General features: G+C 47.8%; 1 protein-coding gene across 5 annotated transcripts in view; it reads left to right on the plus strand.

Moving 5' to 3' along the window:
* Positions 1-23,394, plus strand: part of LOC147117613 (triple functional domain protein) — an 862,300-nt gene that overhangs the window by 460,066 nt on the left and 378,840 nt on the right. For all 5 annotated transcript variants that reach the window (XM_085988742.1, XM_085988743.1, XM_085988739.1 and 2 more), the window contains 3 exons: positions 163-354; positions 3,719-3,868; positions 7,154-7,268. In XM_085988742.1, coding sequence (XP_085844868.1) covers positions 163-354; positions 3,719-3,868; positions 7,154-7,268 — 457 coding nt within the window. The remainder of the gene's footprint in view (positions 1-162; positions 355-3,718; positions 3,869-7,153; positions 7,269-23,394) is intronic.

Below are 23,394 nucleotides of genomic sequence, written 5' to 3' on the forward strand. Positions count from 1 at the left end.
TCTGCAAAATGTCAATTAATATATCTCAAAAATAAGGTACATTTAAACAGCAAACTTTGCTGGAACTACTTCTATTGACGAGTTCTACTTACGCAAAAAGCTCATGGATGAACTTGAAATTTGAAATTATTTTCCAACGTTCCTAACATTTCTTTGTAATAGAAAACCCATCAAAGTGCACTTCAAGTGCAGCAGAAAGCAGAAGGCATGTTGCAGGCTAATCACTATGATATGGAAATGATCCGGGAATGTGCAGAGAAGGTGGCTTCCAATTGGCAACAGCTCATGCTAAAGATGGAAGATCGGTTGAAACTTGTCAATGCCTCTGTTGCATTCTATAAAACCTCTGAACAGGTAAACAAATAATTCTAAAAGCCTGTACAAGAGGTGTTTTGTTTTGACTCAAATCTTTATGTATGGCTATATTGTACAAGTAATGATGGTACAAGGTCCTTCATTAATTGGGTATTTCAGCAAGCTAGCACATTGCCCATTGTGTGGAGGCAAATGTATAAAGTAAGATTGAATGATACTGACATGAAATAGCATAAACATGTGAATCATAGCAAATGTGCAGCTATAGCTATTGCTACAAACCTGCTTTGCAATATCAGAACGAGAGTGATGCTGTCTTAAAGCTGCAGTACAGTAAAGTGCTTAGATATATTCAACCCCGAGTTCAAATCTGACTTTTATATTTATTATTAATTATATTAAAACAAAATGTGAACTGTGACTCCATCTACTCCATTATTGTGGAAAGTTGTTTTGGATTAATAGCACAGATGAAGTTGTAGGGGGGTTGGAACTGTTGCTTATAAACATTTAAAGGCGTACAACTTTTTTAATGGAGTTAGTTAAAAATTAAAGAAAGTTAAATACTCAAATGGCATACTATTTTGGTGTATCGCTGTATGGAGTTATCTGATTTAGGTTTTTCTTCTGTGATTTTTACATACTGGGTTTCTGATCTTATTTGGAGTCATTAATTAGAGCAAGTCTGCTTCAGAAGGATTGCTGAAGAGTTATATCTAACCATTGTCATCCTCGCACATCCAGGGACTGGATCAAGGGCAAAAATGCCCACTGTCCATTTTTATGGTGGAGGAGGAGGAAGGGCAGACAACCAAAAAAAATGATAATTAGCCTATTTAACTATTAGTTATGTCTATTAGTAGTGCCTTGTCTAACAATTTAAAAAAAGCTGCCTTTGGCTGTTCAGTAAATTGCAAACAAGACTGCCATAGTACTAATTTGAATAAGCTATGGAACCACATTTTATCTGGTTATACTGTGATTATCTGTATATTACACCATTAATTAGGCATTTCCATTAATCTCTGGATGATTGTGAATCCGTAAAGGTAAACTATTGAGCAAACTATAAATGTCTTTATTGCAAGTGAATAAACAATTGGAATGGCCAATGTAAGATTAGGGGGTAGGATCCAAAACAGTATGAATAAAAACCAAGCCTGAAATGACCCAAATTTAGGAGTACATAAGAACATAAGAATTAGGAGCAGGAGGAGGCCATTCGGCCCTTCAAGCCTGCTCCGCCATTCAATTAACTCAACTCCATTCACTGGCCCGATTGCCATATCCCTTGATGCCTTTATTAGTCAGAAATCTCTCAACTTCTGTTTTGAATATACCCAATGACTGAGCCTCCACAGCCCTCTGGGGTAGAGAATTCCAAAGATTCACCACCCTCTGTGTTAAGAAATTTGATCTTGAAATTGCTCACATAGAATTGTCTCAAGATGTGTTGGCCTGTTTTTTTTTCCAAATATGTTTTTTAAATCAACATTTTCCACCATTTTTTTTTATGCTCTACCCTCTTTTCCTAAAGTGTTGATTTCTTACTGAATGATTGTTCCATGAGTGCCATATACCCTACAATAGCTCTCCCAAGTGGTTATTATTCAAGTGGGAGCTTTGGTGGTGAGTTTAGGCAGGCTATTTGACTGCACAATCCTGTCTTCACCGCGCGCGAACACACATACACTTCTAACAGGGATCGCTAGATCCTGATCAGGAGTGGGAGCTAGAATCATAGAATGGTTACAGCACTGAAGCCCGTCGAGCCCGTGCCGGCTCTCTGCAAGAGCTCTTCAGCTAGTCCCACTCTTCTGCTCTTTCCCCGTAGCCCTGCAATTTTTTTCTTCAGGTATTTATCCAATTCCCTTTTGAAAGTCACGATTGAGTCTGCCTCCACCACCCTTTCAGGCAGTGCATTCCAGATCATAACCACTTGCTTCGTAAAAAACTTTTTCCTCGTGTAGCCTTAAATCTGTGTCCTCTGGTTCTCGACTCTTCTGCCAACGAGAACAGTTTCTCTCTATCTACTCTGTCTAGACTCATCATGATTTTGAACACCTCTATCAAATCTCCTCTCAATCTGCTCCAAGAACAACAATCCCAGCTTCTCCAGTCTATCCACGTAACTGAAGTCCCTCATCCCTAAAACTATTCTCGTAAATCTTTTCTGCACCCTCTCTAAGGCCTTCACATCCTTCCTAAAGTGCGGTGCCCAGAATTGGACATAATACTCCAGTTGAGGCCGAACCAGTGTTTTATAAAGGTTCATCATAACTTCCTTGCTTTTGTACTCGATGCCTCTATTTATAAAGCCCAGGATCCTGTATGCTTTTTTAACTGCTTTCTCAACCTGCCCTGCCAGGTCAGGATCTGGAATGCACTGCTTGAAAGGGTGGTGGAGGCAGACTCAATCATGGCATTCAAAAGTGTATTGGATAAGTACCTGAAGGAAAACTCTGAGCTTTCTTTTTTCCTGTATGTCCCTCTGTTTATGCGTCCATGACCACCATATATTTTCATGGCTGGCAGCAAGCAAGCAATCAGCTGCCAAATGTTCCTGGAGCTAAAACGAATGTATATTTTTAACCTAAAAATGGTGATTTTGATTGGCAGTGAACTAATTTCCCCAATGAGGTAAATGGGGAACCAAATCTGGCAGGCCAGTATGTATTCATCTGGTTTAGTAAGCATAGTTGGATTTTTAGCAGTCTTATGCACTTCTGGTTTCCTTTCTTGCTGATGATGTGACGGCATAATATATATTGATTATCCTTAGTGGTTCTGCATGCTGATTGGTCAGCCTTATGCATCAGTTTCATGATGGTGTGGAGGTGAGCATGCAGTTCTGTTCCTGATTGGTCTAGGGAGACTTGAATAAAAACTAGCTGGATTGGATCTTCAGAATTGGCCCCGAGAATGTCCAAATCATTTGACCTCGGAAGCCTGGTCACAAAAAAACTTGAGCTTTCAGCTTGAATATTGTGATCTGTTTATTGTATGACCTTTGTTGGGCTGAAGATAAAAGCATTCTCCAACATGAATGTATTATGTTTAATATACTGTATTGTGAACTGTTGAGTCCTATTTTGTGCTTCTGATGTTTTTCATTAGGGTAAAATATTACCTTTGGGGACTATGAAAATATCAACAGTGGCCAAGGTGTAAAATAAAGTTTTCTTTTTTACTACGAAACCAAAATAATGGAGTACTATTCATATTAAGAACATAATTTCATTTTAATATAAGCAATATCAGTAAATTAAATGTTCAACCGTGAAATGTCTTCCACTTGTCACAGATCACCGATCTAGACACAGTAATGTTATTATATTGCTGTCAGTCTCTCATGAAAGACTTTATTTGAATTAGCAACTGCTTATGTGGTTTCTCTGTGTAGGTTTGCAGTGTTCTGGAGAGTCTGGAGCAGGAGTACAAACGTGAAGAGGACTGGTGTGGAGGAATTGATAAGCTTGGTCCAAATTCAGAATGTGATCATGTGACACCTATGATCAGCAAGCATCTAGAACAAAAGGAAGCCTTTCTCAAAGTAGGTGGAAACAGTGTCCATTTGTTCACTATTAGTCATTTCCAAATAGACATTCATCGGATGAAGGGGCATTTGTGGTTCTGCAAGCAACTCTAATTTCAAAAATATCCAATAAACACGTAAAAGATATATACAATATTTAATATTTATGCACAACAGTTCCACTTTGAGTTCTAAAGTGGGTATTTCAAACTTGAAGTCCTTTTCTAAACAATATTGACGTAGGTGGAATAGAGACCTTTAAAATTGTTTTTTTACCGATTTGCATAATGGCCCATAAATTCCGCTCCCTACAGCTGTGTACATGCTGTGTACTCACCCGTAGGGCCAACGGGAGTGCCGGTTTTATGCATGCACTGCGCATGCGCTGGAAACCGGAACTTCCGTTCTTCAAAATACTTTAAAGAAAGGTAAGTTTATTTTTAGCCCCGTTAAAAACTTTAATTATTTTTTTCTAAAATTAAAATTTTTGTTTAAAATAGTTAATTTATGTAATTTATAGTCATTTAAAAAATGTGATGTTTTTTAAAAATTTATTTGAAGTTTTACTTATGTTTTGGGGCTGATCTCTATTCATAGATTTGACAGGTCTTCCTGTCAAATCTATGAATGGAGATTCCCTGCTCTGATTGACTCCCCATGGCTCACGTGATCCCAGGGACGCTGCGAACTACCTGCGCCCCTGGGATACGCGTGCCCAGCACAGCAACAGTATTCTGTGCGTCCCGGGAGCCCTCCGGTCCAGGCGCAGATTTTTCCGGATTGCAGCCCTCCGCCCGCGGGAGGGCTGCGAACGGAATTTATGGGCCAATATGTTTTGGGTTCAAAGAGTGATTAGAAAATTGATTTTTTTTTGCCCAAATTCTCCTGCTCCTTGTGGATCACAAGATGTGTGCCTATTGCATTAATTACATCATCACATACATTGAGTAGTGACATCATGTACACGCATCCAGGACTGACTAACATTGTTATACAAACATGGAAAACACAAATGGGATGCATTAAATAATGCCACAGCATGTGCAATGGTTGTCTGAATTGCAAAGATTGCCAACACACCTAATTTTGTGCAAAATAGCTCATCTGTACACACATTACATCTACCTACAGCACAAAGTGGGGATGTTCACTGATGATTGCACAGTGTTCACTTCCATTTGCAACTCCTCAGATAATGACACAGTCCATGCCCACATGCAGCAAAACCTAGACGACATTCAGGCCTGGGCTGCTAAGTGGCAAGTAACATTCGCGCCACACAAGTGCCAGGCAATGACTATCTCCAACAAGTGAGAGTCTAACTACCGCCCCTCAATGGCATTACCATCGCTGAATCCCCCACCATCAACATCCGGGAGGTCACCATTGACGGGAAACTTAACTGGAGGAGCCACATAAATACTGTGGCTACAAGAGCAGGTCAGAGGCTGGGTATTCTGTGCCGAGTGTCTTACCTCCTGATTCCCCAAATCCTTTCCACCATCTACAAGGCACAAGTCAGGAGTGTGTTGGAATAATGGAATACTGTCCAGTTGCCTGCAGGAGTGCACCTCCAATAACACTCAAGAAGCTCAACACCATCCAGGACAAAGCAGCCCGCTTGATTGCCACCCCATCCACCACTTTAAACATTCACTCCCTCCACCACCGGCGTACTGTGGCTGCAGTGTGTACCATCTGCAAGATGCACTGCAGCAACTCGCCAAGGCTTCTCCGACAGCATCTCTACCACTTAGAAGGACAGGGGCAGCAGGTGCATGGAAACACCATCACCTGCAAGTTCCCCTCCAAGTCACATACCATCCTGATTTGGAAATATATCGCCGTTCCTTCATCGTCACTGGGTCAAAATCCTGGAACTCCCTCCCTAACATCATTATGGGAGTACCTTCACCTCACCAACTGCAGCAGTTCAAGAAGGCGGCTCACCACCACCTTCTCAAGAGCACTTAGGGATGGGTAATAAATGCTGGCCTTGCCAGTGACACCCACATCCCAGAAATGAAATTTAAAAAAATCTGTGTGCTGACGGGGCTGGATTTGTCATGTTAGGTTAATATAGAGCTGTGTCAATGTGTCATAACATACACTGGATTTGAGCATTTTGCATCAGTCCCAGCTGTTATACTGGTACCCACATAATGTTATTTAGCTGCCAGACTACCATCTGAATGGGACGTGGAGCCAGTGCAGCAAAAGCTGAATGCAATTCTGCAGTTCTGTACTATGATTTTTATTTTAAATTTTATCACTGGTCATAAATTCATCACAAATATAATCACAGAAGCCACAAGCTTGCCTGGAATGGGAAATAAAAATGGCATACTAGGAAATCAGAGGCATTGTTCAGACAGAATAGAGGAAGTACTGAGACCCCATACAAAATAATAAATAAATTTCAACAAATTTAAAAGGGATGATGTGGAAACTTTAAATCAGAATCCTCAGGTACAGGTTGGCAGAGCCAAGCCAAGTGTGCACAGCGGGTACTGCCGGAGTACAACTAGCTAAAACCACACAGCTTACCAGTGCACATCCCCAATAAGCTTCCTGCTGCTTGTCCAACTGGGACCACCCTACCCAGGTGTGAGGAGCACCTCAAATGCAACGCCATTTATCATAAAATGTGTGAGTCCACCATTCTTCAGACCACAACATGGACACAAATGATACCCATTGAATAGTGGTTCCACTTGTTGGAGGTTCAAAGTTTTAGCAGGAGCTGCTAATCTCTCTACAAACCAAACTTCGTAGGCACAAAGCCCTGGATATTCAAGCACTTGTTCTCATAACCGGCCTAAAGATAACACCAGCAGCCGTCATCCCAAGTCTCAAAAGTTGCCTCATCAGCCAAGCAATGGACATCTGCTTTCAGCATATTGGAAGGACTGATACATGGCACCTTATGTCATGCCAGTCACCTTGTTATGCTAGATGCCCAGGTCTACTGCTATGTACCATATTTACTCATTCCCAACTGAATCCAGGTTCTCATGTGAGGGGCTTTGATAAAGAGCCATGCCTGCCTTGAGGCTGGCTCTGCCTTCGTGGTATTGAGAATGAATATTTTAAATCATCTCTGTTGAATTTTATTAGTACTATTAACAATATTTAATGATTCGTAATCAAATGTCAAGTGGGCATGAACCATTTAAAGCGGTTCGATATATTTATATGTGGACAACATGAAAAATTGCGCATGTGTCTGCAAAATTGAGCTAAGCAAGTGACATATGGATCATTTAATTTCTTTGGATAATTTTAGTTAACCTTTTCTTATAGGCCTGCACTTTAGCACGGAGGAATGCTGATGTTTTCCTGAAGTATCTCCATAGAAACAGTGTCAACATGCCAGGAATGATGAGTCACGTCAAAGCACCTGAGCAGCAAGTAAAAAGTATGAGCTCTTTTACTGCGGATAGAAGACTGGGGCTTTATCATAGAATCATAGAAACGTACAGCATAGAAGGAGGCCATTCAGCCCGTCGTGCCTGTGCTGACTCTTAGAAAGAAAATTCCAGCATGATCTCTTTGCTTTTATATTCTATCCCTCTATTTATAAACCCAAGTAACCCATATGCTTTTTTAGCCACCTTATCAACTTGCCTTGCCATCTTTAAGGATTTGTGTATCTGGGCACCAAGGTCTCTGCTCATCTACTTTTCAAAATTGTGCCATTTATAGTATACTGTCTTTCCATATTAGTCTTCCCAAAGTGCATCACTTCACACTTCTCTGCATTGAACTCCATCTGCCATGCTTCTGCCGATTTCACCATCCTGTCTATGTCATCCTGAAGCCTATAACTATCCTCATCAATATCTACTATTTTATATGTTTATAAAATGTTTTAGGGTTCAATTTAATGTTGCCTGTTAATCTTTTCTCATAACCTCTCTTTGCCTCCCGTATAAACTTTTTCAATTTCCTCCTGTACTTTCCATAATCTTCCTGGATATTAACTGAATCTTGCTCCTGACATTTGTCATAAGTTTCCTTTTTCTGTTTTGTTTTAACTTTTATTTCCTTTGTCACCCAGGGCATATTAGCTTTCTACTTTTTCCCTTCAAAGGAATATGCCACGTTTGTTCTGAACTATCTCTTCCCTGAATGTCCTCCTTTGCTCTGTTACTGCTTTACCCTGCAATCGCATTTTCCAATTTACCTGTACTAGGCCCCTTCTTAAATCACTGAAATTAACTCCTCCCCATTGAGCATCTTTACCTTCGATATTTTCTGGTCTCTTTCCACAATTACTTTAAACTGTATTATGTGGTCACTGTTAGCTAGATGATCTCCTAATGCAATACACTCACTTGCCCTACTTCACATCCCAGAACCAGATCCAACACTGCTTCCTTCCTTGTTGAACTGGAGACATATTGATCGGGAAAGTTCTTCTGTACACATATGCAACAAGACCTGGATGACATTCAGGCTTGGGCTGATCAGGTAACATTCGTGCCACATAAATGCCGGGCAATGACTTTCTCCAACAAGCAAAAGTCTAACCACCGCCCCTTGACATTCAGCGGCATTACCGTCGCCAAATCCCCCATCATCAACATCCTGGGGCTCACAATTGACCAGAAACTTAACTGGACCAGCCACATAAATATTGTGGCTACAAGAGCAGGTCAGAGGCTGGGTATTCTGTGGTGAGTGTCTCACCTCCTGACTCCCCAAAGACTTTCCACCATCTACAAGGCACAAGTCAGGAGTGTGATGGAATACTCTACATTTGCCTGGGTGAGTGCAGCTCCAGCAACACTCAAGAAGCTCAACACCATCCAGGGCAAAGCAGCTCGCTTGATTGGCACCCCATCCACCACCTGAAACATTCACTCCCTCTACCACCGGCGCACCGTGGCTGCAGTGTGTACCATCTGCAAGATGCACTGCAGCAACTCGCCAAGGCATCTTCGGCAGCAACGTCTGCCACCTAGAAGGACAAGGGCAGCAGGCGCATGGGAACACCATCACCTGCAAGTTGCCCTCAAAGTTACACACCATTCTGACTTGGAAATATATCGCCGTTCCTTCATCGTTGCTGGGTCAAAATCCTGGAACTCCCTCCCTAACAGCACTGCGGGAGTACCATCACCACATGGACTGCAGCTCACCACCGCCTTCTCAAGGGCAAATAGGGATGGGCAATTGCCAGCAACGTCCACATACCAGGAACGAACAAAAAAAAATCTCAAATTCCTCTCTTTCCCTACTCTTACAACTATGTTTTTCCCAGTCTATATTAGGGTAATTAAAGTCTCCTAATATTACTATTCTATTTTTGTTACACACCATTGAAATTTGCCAACAAATTTGCTCATCTACCTTCTTCTCACTGTTTGGAGCTCTATTAAAAGAAACTCCCTCCCGCCCCCTGTTCCTCAACTCAAGCCAATTAGTTTCAGTCCTTAAACCATCTAGTATATCCTTTCAATTCAGAACTGTAACATCATCCTTAATTTATATTGTCTTTCCCCTCCTCTTTTTCCTTCTCTATCATTCCTGAATACCTGGTAATCAGGAGTATTAAGAACTCATTCCTGGCTTTGTTTGAGCCATATCTCTATTAATGCAACCACGTCATAATCCTATGTAGCAATTTGTGCCTGCAGCTTACCAGCCTCACTAGTTACACTACGGACATTGACTTACATACAGTTTACCACCTCCTTCGTCACGTTTGCTATTTTTCTCAATCTGGTCCCTGCAATTATTGGGAAATTTCTAATTTTACTGTTGTTAATATCTCTCTGTCCTCTGATCTCATTTCTGCTTCTTTTTGCCATTTTCTGGTTCCCCTCCCCCTGCCAAATTAGGTTAAACCCTCCCCAACAGTACTGTTTAACCTCTCAGTCATAACATTGGTCCCGACTTTGTTCAGCTGCAACCCGTCCATCTTGTACAGGTGCCTGTTCCCCCAGAACCAGTCCCAATGTCCCAAGAATCTGAAACCCTCCCCTCTGCACCACTTCTCCAGCCATGCAATTACCTGCACTATCTTCCTGTTTCTAAACTCATTAGTACATGGCACTGGGAGTAAACAGGACCTGTTTTTTAATCTTTTCCCCAGCTCCTAAAACTCTGCCTGAAGGATCTCAGCACTTTTTCTCGTATGACATTGGTTCCAATATTGACCATGGCATCCAGCTGTTCCCCCTCCCCTCACAGAATGTCCTGCACCCACTCAGTGATATCCTTTACCCTGGCACCAGGGAGGCAACATACTGGACTCACGTTTGCGGTTACAGAAACACGTGTCTATGCCCCTGTAACCCCTTCACGGTTCTCTAGATATATGTGAGATGTGGTCTCTGTTGTAGACAGTATTCTATAGTCCAGTAAGGAGATCACTACTACAATGGCTTAATTCTAATTATCTTACTTTATAGTTTTAACGTCAGACAGTATAAGAAGATTACGGGTCAATGACCTAAATTAGACATTTGCATACATTAGAATGAATCTAGACATAAACATACATTCTCCATTTATATGGATTCAAAGGAGAATCTGTCCCTGTGTCCAAATTCGAGTGCACTCTTTCGTTGGCGCGCTTAAGTTGGAGCTCATGGTATGTATAATGTCTGCAAGACTTACGACTCCGAACCCCTTCGTTGAATTCTCTTCACGATCACTGAATCCCACTTTGAGTTCTGGATGCAGAGCTACTAATACAAAGGGCGGCGGCCGAGTTTGGAAGCCAGGGACGGGATGCGGCAGCCATTTGCCTCCTGAGCCCTCTTTTTTCAGAGCTCCTGCCCTCTTTTCTTCCAGTCGCTCCCCTTTCCCGCTCGCAAAACCCGACTCCACCCCTTCCTCCTGGGGTTTCTGCCTGGAGACTGCGCAGCCTCACTGTCTGCAACAGTTGATACTGGTGCAGAATTATGGAAAGTCTGCTCTTAGTCACATTGTGTCCTTAAAAGTTCTTGCCGTACCTTCACATGGGCAACTTTAACCCAGGGATTTATAACAATGATAATACAGTGTCTAAGTTAAAGATTGATAACCATACTTAGCGTACATAACATTTCCAGTGGGTATTACACCCCTAACTATCGAATCCCCTATGACTACTGCATTTCTACTCTTTTTTCCGTGTGCAGTCAAATCTCCCGTGGTGCCGGGTGTTTGACCCTCAATGCATTCTGCCAAGGAGTCATCACCCTCTCCGGTATTCAAATCTGGGAACTGGTTAGCAAGTGCCATTAGCTTGGGGGAATTCCTGTATCTTCATCCTACCCTGTCAGGTGGTCACCTATTTCCTCACCACCTGCACCTTTTGTATCTGTGGGGTGACCACCTCCTGGAATGTACGTTCAAGGAAACGCTCAGACTCCCAGATGCACTGCAGTGACTCCTGCTGCTCCGGATCTTGAGCTCGAGTAACTGGTGGCACTTCCTGCACACATGGTTATCCAGGATGCACAAAATGTCCTGGAGTTCCCACATGGAACAGGATAGGCATGCAATGGTCCCCGCTGTCCTGCCATGCTTGTCAATCCATTGACCTCTAAATCACTGCGAACCTGACCACTAAAACACTTGATACTGAACTCAAAATCTAAGAAATTGACATCTAAAACACTGAGAAATTAACATCTAAAACACTGAGACACTGACCTATAAAGCTCTTAAGAAACTGACCTCTGAAAGACTTGAGGCTGGAATTTTTTTTGAGGGGGCGTTCCGAGATGGGCGGGAAACCCGGGATTCCTGCAGGCTCTACCGACTTTACCGGCAGGGCCTAATTTGAATGTGAGGCCGCAGTTTCCCGCCCGCAACCAGCCAGCTTGAAAGTGTTGGGCAGTCGGCGATCGGCAGGGGTCGGCAATCAGGAGGGGGGTTGAGGATCGGAGGGATTCAGTAATCAGGAGGGGGGTAGAGCGGATAGGCGGGGGTTGGCAATCGGGAGGGGGGAGAGGCGATCGGCAGGGGTCGGCAATCGGGAGGGGGGATAGAGGATCAGAGGGATTCGGTAATCAGGAGGGGGTAGAGCGGATAGGCAGGTGTCGGCAATTGGGAGGGGGGAGAGGGGATCGTCAGGGAACCAGCAGGCGATGGGATGTGGTGGTGGGGGGAGCCAGAGGATCATGCCCGGCCTCATAATCATCGTTGGGAGGGGAGGCCTGGGGGTGGGGATTGGAGGCCTTGTGGGCGGGTCCCTGATCGCAGGGGATGGGTATGGTCGGGATCCTGGATCGAGGAGGCCGGTATAAAGGGACTTACCTTCTGGATGCAGCAGTCCCTGCCTTGGTTTAACTGCCGGGTTTCACGAATTGTGTGAAGCCCATCCACGAGCAGTTAAGTTCAAAATGGAGGGGAAAAATAGAGGCTTCTAGCCTCATTACAATATTTAAATAAAGGTAACGCCCCCCCCCCCCCCCCCCGTCAGCGGGTTGGCTACCCATGTAAGACGTAGGCGGGTTGGAGGTGGGATCAGGCCGGGATTCACTTTAACAATTTAACTGCCCCCACACTCCAAACCCACCCTTTTTTGTGGGAAAATAACGGCCTGAGATACTAAAATAGGATAAAGTTAGCTAAAGGCACTGGTAATTATTATATCTATAAATCTAAAACACAATAGAAACTACCATCAAATGGTTTTCAACCGTGAAAAAACAATTTAATAAAACAAACACACACTTACATATTACCCATCAATCCGCTCCCTCTGCGGCAGTGACTTCACTTTTGACTTTCTTTCTCCGTTTTCCACGTTCAGCTCACGCTCTGATCTTCAATTTCTCCTCGCACTGTTTCCCTCAGACTCGCTGTCTCCGCTCTCACTGACTCTCGCACTGTTTCCCCAAGACTCGCACTCACTGACTCTCGCACTGTTTCCCCAAGACTCGCTCTCACTGACTCTCGCACTGTTTCCCCAAGACTCGCTCTCGCTGACTCTCGCACTGTTTCCCCAAGACTCGCTCTCACTGACTCTCGCACTGTTTCCCTCAGACTCGCTCTCACTGACTCTCGCACTTTCCCCAAGACTCGCTCTCACTGACTCTCGCACTGTTTCCCCTCAGACTCGCTCTCACTGACTCTCGCACTGTTTCCCTCAGACTCGCTCTCACTGACTCTCGCACTGTTTCCCTCAGACTCGCTCTCACTGACTCTCGCACTGTTTCCCCAAGACTCGCTCTCGCTGACTCTCGCACTGTTTCCCTCAGACTCGCTCTCACTGACTCTCGCACTGTTTCCCCAAGACTTGCTCTCGCTGACTCTCGCACTGTTTCCCCAAGACTCGCTCTCACTGACTCTCGCACTGTTTCCCTCAGACTCGCTCTCACTGACTCTCGCACTGTTTCCCTCAGACTCGCTCTCACTGACTCTCGCACTGTTTCCCCAAGACTCGCTCTCACTGACTCTCGCACTGTTTCCCCTCAGACTCGCTCTCACTGACTCTCGCACTGTTTCCCTCAGACTCGCTCTCTCTGACTCTCGCACTGTTTCCCTCAGACTCGCTCTCACTGACTCTCGCACTGTTTCCCTCAGACTCGCTCTCTCTGACTCTCGCACTGTTTCCCTCAGACTCGCTCTCTCTGACTCTCGCACTGTTTCCCTCAGACTCGCTCTCACTGACTCTCGCACTGTTTCCCCTCAGACTCGCTCTCACTGACTCTCGCACTGTTTCCCTCAGACTCGCTCTCTCTGACTCTCGCACTGTTTCCCTCAGACTCGCTCTCTCTGACTCTCGCACTGTTTCCCTCAGACTCGCTCTCACTGACTCTCGCACTGTTTCCCTCAGACTCGCTCTCTCTGACTCTCGCACTGTTTCCCTCAGACTCGCTCTCTCTGACTCTCGCACTGTTTCCCTCAGACTCGCTCTCACTGACTCTTGCACTGTTTCCCCTCAGACTGGCTCTCACTGACTCTCGCACTGTTTCCCCAAGACTCGCTCTCGCTGACTCTCGCACTGTTTCCCCAAGACTCGCTTTCACTGTCTCTTGCACTGTTTCCCTCAGACTCGCTCTCACTGACTCTCGCACTGTTTCCCTCAGACTCGCTCTCACTGACTCTCGCACTGTTTCCCTCAGACTCGCTCTCGCTGACTCTCGCACTGTTTCCCTCAGACTCGCTCTCACTGACTCTCGCACTGTTTCCCTCAGACTCGCTCTCGCTGACTCTCGCACTGTTTCCCCAAGACTCGCTCTCGCTGACTCTCGCACTGTTTCCCCAAGACTCGCTCTCACTGACTCTCGCACTGTTTCCCTCAGACTCGCTCACTGACTCTCGCACTGTTTCCCCTCAGACTCGCTCTCACTGACTCTCGCACTGTTTCCCTCAGACTCGCTCTCACTGACTCTCGCACTGTTTCCCTCAGACTCGCTCTCACTGACTCTCGCACTGTTTCCCCAAGACTCGCTCTCACTGACTCTCGCACTGTTTCCCTCAGACTCGCTCTCACTGACTCTCGCACTGTTTCCCTCAGACTCGCTCTCACTGACTCTCGCACTGTTTCCCCAAGACTCGCTCTCACTGACTCTCACACTGTTTCCCTCAGACTCGCTCTCACTGACTCTCGCACTGTTTCCCTCAGACTCGCTCTCACTGACTCTCGCACTGTTTCCCCAAGACTCGCTCTCACTGACTCTCGCACTGTTTCCCCAAGACTCGCTCTTACTGACTCTCGCACTGTTTCCCCAAGACCCGCTCTCACTGACTCTCGCACTGTTTCCCCAAGACCCGCTCTCACTGACTCTCGCACTGTTTCCCTCAGACTCGCTCTCACTGACTCTCACACTGTTTCCTTCAGACTCGCTCTCACTGACTCTCGCGCTGTTTCCCCAAGACTCGCTCTCACTGACTCTCACACTGTTTCCCTCAGACTCGCTCTCGCTGACTCTCGCACTGTTTCCCCTCAGACTGGCTCTCACTGACTCTCGCACTGTTTCCCTCAGACTCGCTCTCGCTGACTCTCGCACTGTTTCCCTCAGACTTGCTCTCACTGACTCTCGCACTGTTTCCCCTCAGACTCGCTCTCACTGACTCTCGCACTGTTTCCCCAAGACTCGCTCTCACTGACTCTCGCACTGTTTCCCCAAGACTCGCTCTCACTGACTCTCGCACTGTTTCCCTCAGACTCGCTCTCACTGACTCTCACACTGTTTCCCCAAGACTCGCTCTCACTGACTCTCGCACTGTTTCCCTCAGACTCGCTCTCACTGACTCTCGCACTGTTTCCCCAAGACTCGCTCTCACTGACTCTCGCACTGTTTCCCCTCAGACTGGCTCTCACTGACTCTCGCACTGTTTCCCTCAGACTCGCTGTCTCCGCTCTCACTGACTCTCGCACTGTTTCCCCAAGACTCGCTCTCACTGACTCTCGCATTGTTTCCCTCAGACTCGCTCTCACTGACTCTCGCACTGTTTCCCCAAGACTCGCTCTCACTGACTCTCGCACTGTTTCCCTCAGACTCGCTCACTGACTCTCGCACTGTTTTCCTCAGGCTCGCTCTCACTGACTCTCGCACTGTTTCCCTCAGACTCTCTCACTGACTCTCGCACTGTTTCCCTCAGACTCGCTCTCACTGACTCTCGCACTGTTTCCCTCAGACTCGCTCTCACTGACTCTCGCACTGTTTCCCTCAGACTGGCTCTCGCTGACTCTCGCACTGTTTCCCTCAGACTCGCTCACTGACTCTCGCACCGTTTCCCCTCAGACTCGCTCTCACTGACTCTCGCATTGTTCCCCTCAGACTCGCTCTCACTGACTCTCACACTGTTTCCTCTCAGACTCGCTTTCACTGACTCTCGCATCGTTTCCCTCAGACTGGCTCTCACTGACTCTCGCACCGTTTCCTCTCAGACTCGCTTTCACTGTCTCTTGCACTGTTTCCCCTCAGGCTTGCTCTCACTGACTCTCGCACTGTTTCCCTCAGACTGGCTCTCACTGACTCTCGCATCGTTTCCCTCAGACTGGCTCTCACTGACTCTCGCATTGTTTCCCTCAGATTCGCTCTCACTGTCTCTTGCACTGTTTCCCCTCAGACTCGCTCTCACTGACTCTCGCACTGTTTCCCTCAGACTCGCTCTCACTGACTCTCGCACTGTTTCCCCTCAGACTGGCTCTCACTGACTCTCGCACTGTTTCCCTCAGACTCGCTCTCGCTGACTCTCGCACTGTTTCCCTCAGACTCGCTCTCACTGACTCTCGCACTGTTTCCCCTCAGACTGGCTCTCACTGACTCTCGCACTGTTTCCCCTCAGACTCGCTCACTGACTCTCGCACCGTTTCCCTCAGGCTCGCTCTCACTGACTCTCGCACTGTTTCCCCAAGACTCGCTCTCACTGACTCTCGCACTGTTTCCCCTCAGACTCGCTCTCACTGACTCTCACACTGTTTCCCCAAGACTCGCTCTCACTGACTCTCGCACTGTTTCCCTCAGACTCGCTCTCGCTGACTCTCGCACTGTTTCCCCTCAGACTCGCTCTCACTGACTCTCGCACTGTTTCCCTCAGGCTCGCTCTCACTGACTCTCACACTGTTTCCCCAAGACTCGCTCTCACTGACTCTCGCACTGTTTCCCCTCAGACTCGCTCTCACTGACTCTCACACTGTTTCCCCAAGACTCGCTCTCACTGACTCTCGCACTGTTTCCCTCAGACTCGCTCTCACTGACTCTCGCACTGTTTCCCCTCAGACTCGCTCTCACTGACTCTCGCATTGCTTCCCCTCAGACTCGCTCTCACTGTCTCTTGCACTGTTTCCCCTCAGACTCGCTCTCACTGACTCTCGCACTGTTTCCCTCAGACTGGCTCTCGCTGACTCTCGCACTGTTTCCCCTCAGACTGGCTCTCACTGACTCTCGCATTGCTTCTCCTCAGACTCGCTCTCACTGACTCTCGCACTGTTTCCCTCAGACTGGCTCTCACTGACTCTCGCACTGTTTCCCCTCAGGCTTGCTCTCACTGACTCTCGCACTGTTTCCCCTCAGACTCGCTCTCGCTGACTCTCGCACTGTTTCCCTCAGACTCGCTCTCACTGACTCTCGCATTGTTTCCCCTCAGACTCGCTCACTGACTCTCGCACTGTTTCCCTCAGACTCGCTCTCACTGACTCTCGCACTGTTTCCCCAAGACTCGCTCTCGCTGACTCTCGCACTGTTTCCCTCAGACTCGCTCTCACTGACTCTCGCACTGTTTCCCCAAGACTTGCTCTCGCTGACTCTCGCACTGTTTCCCCAAGACTCGCTCTCACTGACTCTCGCACTGTTTCCCTCAGACTCGCTCTCACTGACTCTCGCACTGTTTCCCTCAGACTCGCTCTCACTGACTCTCGCACTGTTTCCCCAAGACTCGCTCTCACTGACTCTCGCACTGTTTCCCCTCAGACTCGCTCTCACTGACTCTCGCACTGTTTCCCTCAGACTCGCTCTCTCTGACTCTCGCACTGTTTCCCTCAGACTCGCTCTCACTGACTCTCGCACTGTTTCCCTCAGACTCGCTCTCTCTGACTCTCGCACTGTTTCCCTCAGACTCGCTCTCTCTGACTCTCGCACTGTTTCCCTCAGACTCGCTCTCACTGACTCTCGCACTGTTTCCCCTCAGACTCGCTCTCACTGACTCTCGCACTGTTTCCCTCAGACTCGCTCTCTCTGACTCTCGCACTGTTTCCCTCAGACTCGCTCTCTCTGACTCTCGCACTGTTTCCCTCAGACTCGCTCTCACTGACTCTCGCACTGTTTCCCTCAGACTCGCTCTCTCTGACTCTCGCACTGTTTCCCTCAGACTCGCTCTCTCTGACTCTCGCACTGTTTCCCTCAGACTCGCTCTCACTGACTCTTGCACTGTTTCCCCTCAGACTGGCTCTCACTGACTCTCGCACTGTTTCCCCAAGACTCGCTCTCGCTGACTCTCGCACTGTTTCCCCAAGACTCGCTTTCACTGTCTCTTGCACTGTTTCCCTCAGACTCGCTCTCACTGACTCTCGCACTGTTTCCCTCAGACTCGCTCTCACTGACTCTCGCACTGTTTCCCTCAGACTCGCTCTCGCTGACTCTCGCACTGTTTCCCTCAGACTCGCTCTCACTGACTCTCGCACTGTTTCCCTCAGACTCGCTCTCGCTGACTCTCGCACTGTTTCCCCAAGACTCGCTCTCGCTGACTCTCGCACTGTTTCCCCAAGACTCGCTCTCACTGACTCTCGCACTGTTTCCCTCAGACTCGCTCACTGACTCTCGCACTGTTTCCCCTCAGACTCGCTCTCACTGACTCTCGCACTGTTTCCCTCAGACTCGCTCTCACTGACTCTCGCACTGTTTCCCTCAGACTCGCTCTCACTGACTCTCGCACTGTTTCCCCAAGACTCGCTCTCACTGACTCTCGCACTGTTTCCCTCAGACTCGCTCTCACTGACTCTCGCACTGTTTCCCTCAGACTCGCTCTCACTGACTCTCGCACTGTTTCCCCAAGACTCGCTCTCACTGACTCTCACACTGTTTCCCTCAGACTCGCTCTCACTGACTCTCGCACTGTTTCCCTCAGACTCGCTCTCACTGACTCTCGCACTGTTTCCCCAAGACTCGCTCTCACTGACTCTCGCACTGTTTCCCCAAGACTCGCTCTTACTGACTCTCGCACTGTTTCCCCAAGACCCGCTCTCACTGACTCTCGCACTGTTTCCCCAAGACCCGCTCTCACTGACTCTCGCACTGTTTCCCTCAGACTCGCTCTCACTGACTCTCACACTGTTTCCTTCAGACTCGCTCTCACTGACTCTCGCGCTGTTTCCCCAAGACTCGCTCTCACTGACTCTCACACTGTTTCCCTCAGACTCGCTCTCGCTGACTCTCGCACTGTTTCCCCTCAGACTGGCTCTCACTGACTCTCGCACTGTTTCCCTCAGACTCGCTCTCGCTGACTCTCGCACTGTTTCCCTCAGACTTGCTCTCACTGACTCTCGCACTGTTTCCCCTCAGACTCGCTCTCACTGACTCTCGCACTGTTTCCCCAAGACTCGCTCTCACTGACTCTCGCACTGTTTCCCCAAGACTCGCTCTCACTGACTCTCGCACTGTTTCCCTCAGACTCGCTCTCACTGACTCTCACACTGTTTCCCCAAGACTCGCTCTCACTGACTCTCGCACTGTTTCCCTCAGACTCGCTCTCACTGACTCTCGCACTGTTTCCCCAAGACTCGCTCTCACTGACTCTCGCACTGTTTCCCCTCAGACTGGCTCTCACTGACTCTCGCACTGTTTCCCTCAGACTCGCTGTCTCCGCTCTCACTGACTCTCGCACTGTTTCCCCAAGACTCGCTCTCACTGACTCTCGCATTGTTTCCCTCAGACTCGCTCTCACTGACTCTCGCACTGTTTCCCCAAGACTCGCTCTCACTGACTCTCGCACTGTTTCCCTCAGACTCGCTCACTGACTCTCGCACTGTTTTCCTCAGGCTCGCTCTCACTGACTCTCGCACTGTTTCCCTCAGACTCTCTCACTGACTCTCGCACTGTTTCCCTCAGACTCGCTCTCACTGACTCTCGCACTGTTTCCCTCAGACTCGCTCTCACTGACTCTCGCACTGTTTCCCTCAGACTGGCTCTCGCTGACTCTCGCACTGTTTCCCTCAGACTCGCTCACTGACTCTCGCACCGTTTCCCCTCAGACTCGCTCTCACTGACTCTCGCATTGTTCCCCTCAGACTCGCTCTCACTGACTCTCACACTGTTTCCTCTCAGACTCGCTTTCACTGACTCTCGCATCGTTTCCCTCAGACTGGCTCTCACTGACTCTCGCACCGTTTCCTCTCAGACTCGCTTTCACTGTCTCTTGCACTGTTTCCCCTCAGGCTTGCTCTCACTGACTCTCGCACTGTTTCCCTCAGACTGGCTCTCACTGACTCTCGCATCGTTTCCCTCAGACTGGCTCTCACTGACTCTCGCATTGTTTCCCTCAGATTCGCTCTCACTGTCTCTTGCACTGTTTCCCCTCAGACTCGCTCTCACTGACTCTCGCACTGTTTCCCTCAGACTCGCTCTCACTGACTCTCGCACTGTTTCCCCTCAGACTGGCTCTCACTGACTCTCGCACTGTTTCCCTCAGACTCGCTCTCGCTGACTCTCGCACTGTTTCCCTCAGACTCGCTCTCACTGACTCTCGCACTGTTTCCCCTCAGACTGGCTCTCACTGACTCTCGCACTGTTTCCCCTCAGACTCGCTCACTGACTCTCGCACCGTTTCCCTCAGGCTCGCTCTCACTGACTCTCGCACTGTTTCCCCAAGACTCGCTCTCACTGACTCTCGCACTGTTTCCCCTCAGACTCGCTCTCACTGACTCTCACACTGTTTCCCCAAGACTCGCTCTCACTGACTCTCGCACTGTTTCCCTCAGACTCGCTCTCGCTGACTCTCGCACTGTTTCCCCTCAGACTCGCTCTCACTGACTCTCGCACTGTTTCCCTCAGGCTCGCTCTCACTGACTCTCACACTGTTTCCCCAAGACTCGCTCTCACTGACTCTCGCACTGTTTCCCCTCAGACTCGCTCTCACTGACTCTCACACTGTTTCCCCAAGACTCGCTCTCACTGACTCTCGCACTGTTTCCCTCAGACTCGCTCTCACTGACTCTCGCACTGTTTCCCCTCAGACTCGCTCTCACTGACTCTCGCATTGCTTCCCCTCAGACTCGCTCTCACTGTCTCTTGCACTGTTTCCCCTCAGACTCGCTCTCACTGACTCTCGCACTGTTTCCCTCAGACTGGCTCTCGCTGACTCTCGCACTGTTTCCCCTCAGACTGGCTCTCACTGACTCTCGCATTGCTTCTCCTCAGACTCGCTCTCACTGACTCTCGCACTGTTTCCCTCAGACTGGCTCTCACTGACTCTCGCACTGTTTCCCCTCAGGCTTGCTCTCACTGACTCTCGCACTGTTTCCCCTCAGACTCGCTCTCGCTGACTCTCGCACTGTTTCCCTCAGACTCGCTCTCACTGACTCTCGCATTGTTTCCCCTCAGACTCGCTCACTGACTCTCGCACTGTTTCCCCTCAGACTCTCTCACTGACTCTCGCATTGTTTCCCTCAGACTCGCTCTCACTGACTCTCGCACTGTTTCCCCTCAGACTCGCTCTCACTGACTCTCGCACTGTTTCCCCTCAGGCTTGCTCTCTCTCACTCTCGCACTGCTTCCCCTCAGACTCGCTTTCTCCAGTCTCTCACTATTTCCCCCTCAGGCTCACTCTCTCTTTATGTAATGCTTTGCGGAGCTAGAGAGAGGGGGAATGACCTGTGCTAATCTCCATCAGGAGAAGGTGTTATATGGGTATTTGTTTGTTCTATTTAGTCAATTAGTGACCAAGTTCAGATGTTGTATCATATGTGGACATGAAACATATTGACATGTTTAGTATATCAGAACTGATCCAGATTTAGTTTATTATGTCCTGTCCTTCTCTCCTTCTGGCCTATCACAAATTTCTGCAAATTTATTTATTGTATTTTCCAATGCAAATATCTGAAACATCATGAAGTATTGCAAAAACTAAGGATAGAACTAAACTGCAGCGCTGAAGACCTGTTCTTCAGAAGTAGCCGTGCCTCTAGCAAAGCTATTCCAATACATCTACAACACTGGCGTCTACCTAACAATGTGGAAAATTGCACAGGAAAGTCCTGTCCGCAAAAAGCAGGACAATTCCAACCTGTCTATTTTGTGTCCCATCAATCTACTCTCAATCATCAGCAAAGTATTGGAAAGTGTCATCAATCGTGCCATCAAGCAGCACTTATTGACCAATAAACTGCTCTTTGATGCTCAGTTTCAGTTCCACCAGGACCTTTCAGTTCCAAACCACATTATAGTTTTCGTCCAAACATGGACAAAAGAGCTGAATTCCAGAGGTGAGGTGAGAGTGACTGCCCTTGACATCAAGGCAGCATTCGGCCAAGTGTGGCATCAAGGATCCCGAGTAAAATTGATGTCAATGGGAATCACGGGGAAAACTCTCTACTGGCTGGAGTCATACCTAGCACAAAGGAAGATGGTTGCAGTTGTTGCAGGCCAATCATCTCAGCCCCAGGTCATTGCTGCAGGAGTTCCTCAGGGCAGTGTCCTAGGCCAAACCATCTTCAATTGCTTCAACAATGACCTTCCCACCATCATAAGGTCAAAAGTAGGGCTGTTTGCTGATAATTGTACAGTGTTCAGTTCCATTTGTAATCCCTGAGCTAATAAAGCAGTCCATACCTGCATGCAGCAAGACCTGGACAACATGCAGGCTTGGGCTGATAAGTGGCAAGTAACATTCATGCCACACAGGTGCCAGGCAATGACCATCTCCAACAAGAGAGAGCCTAACCACCACCCCTTCACCATCAGCATCCTGAATATCACCATTGATCAGAAACGCAACTGGACTAAGCTAGTGGCTAGAGCAGGTCAGAGACATTGAGTGTACTGTGGCGAGTGGCTCCCCATCTGACTCCCCAAAGCATCGCCACCACCTGCAAGGCACAAGCTAGGAATGTGATGGAAAACTCTCCACTTGCTTGGATGGATGTAGCTGTAACAACACTCAAGAAGCTCGACACCATCCAGGACAAAGCAGTATGCTTGATCAACACCTCATCCACTAGCCTTAACATCCACCCCCTCCACCGCGATAATTCCGTAGCTCCAATGTGTATTATCTACAAGATTTACTGCTGCAAGTCACCATGGCTTCTTCGGCAGCACCTCCTAATCCCACGAGCTCCACCACCTATAAGGACATGGGCTACAAGTGCATGGGAACACCATCACCTCTAAGTCGCGCACTATCCTGACTTAGACATTGTTATAAATCTTATCATCATAAAGAAACTACTCATGAAAAGGAGTATAAATACTCGGGCGTGGGCCCAGCTTGCCCAGGAACATTTTGTAAGACAGGAACTAGTGAAGTACAACTAGACCTCCATCTTCTGAAACAAGTTGATTAAAGCCTTGCTTTATACTCAAACCAAGTGCATAGTGAGTTTTATTACGTCAATTTAATCAACTTGGTATCGACTCCACGCTCTGAGTGATTTCGGGAACAGCCAGCTACGACTTCAACTGCAAAAGGGAACTCCGGCATAGTAATCAATCCATCATGGACAAACTACTCAGACCCGCCCGTCTTGACTTGGACCCGAATTCACCTACAACTGCTAAGGTATGGAAACACTGGTATCGTACCTTCAGCAACTTCCTCAGGGTGTGTGGTGAAAATGTTCCTGATAACTTAGAGCTACTTGCCAATTATGTATCTCCTCATGTGTTTGACTGTATCGAAGACTGTGTAGACTATGACTCCACTATCCTAATATTACAGCGACTATATGTTAAGGCCCCAAACGAAATTTTTGCTCGGCATCTACTGGCCACAACTCGACAACAACCCGGGGAATCACTTGACGAATTCCTTCAGAAACTTCGCAGGCTCAGCGAGGATTGTAATCTTAAAGCTGTCACAGCTGAGCAGTACCAGGAGGAGTTAATTCGTGATTCCTTTATTAATGGGATCGCGTCTCCCTTCATACGCCAGCG

This window comes from Somniosus microcephalus, chromosome 5 (genome assembly GCF_052327205.1).
Source record: "Somniosus microcephalus isolate GS21.2 chromosome 5, FLI_Smic_1.0, whole genome shotgun sequence".
Classification (NCBI taxonomy): domain Eukaryota; kingdom Metazoa; phylum Chordata; class Chondrichthyes; order Squaliformes; family Somniosidae; genus Somniosus; species Somniosus microcephalus.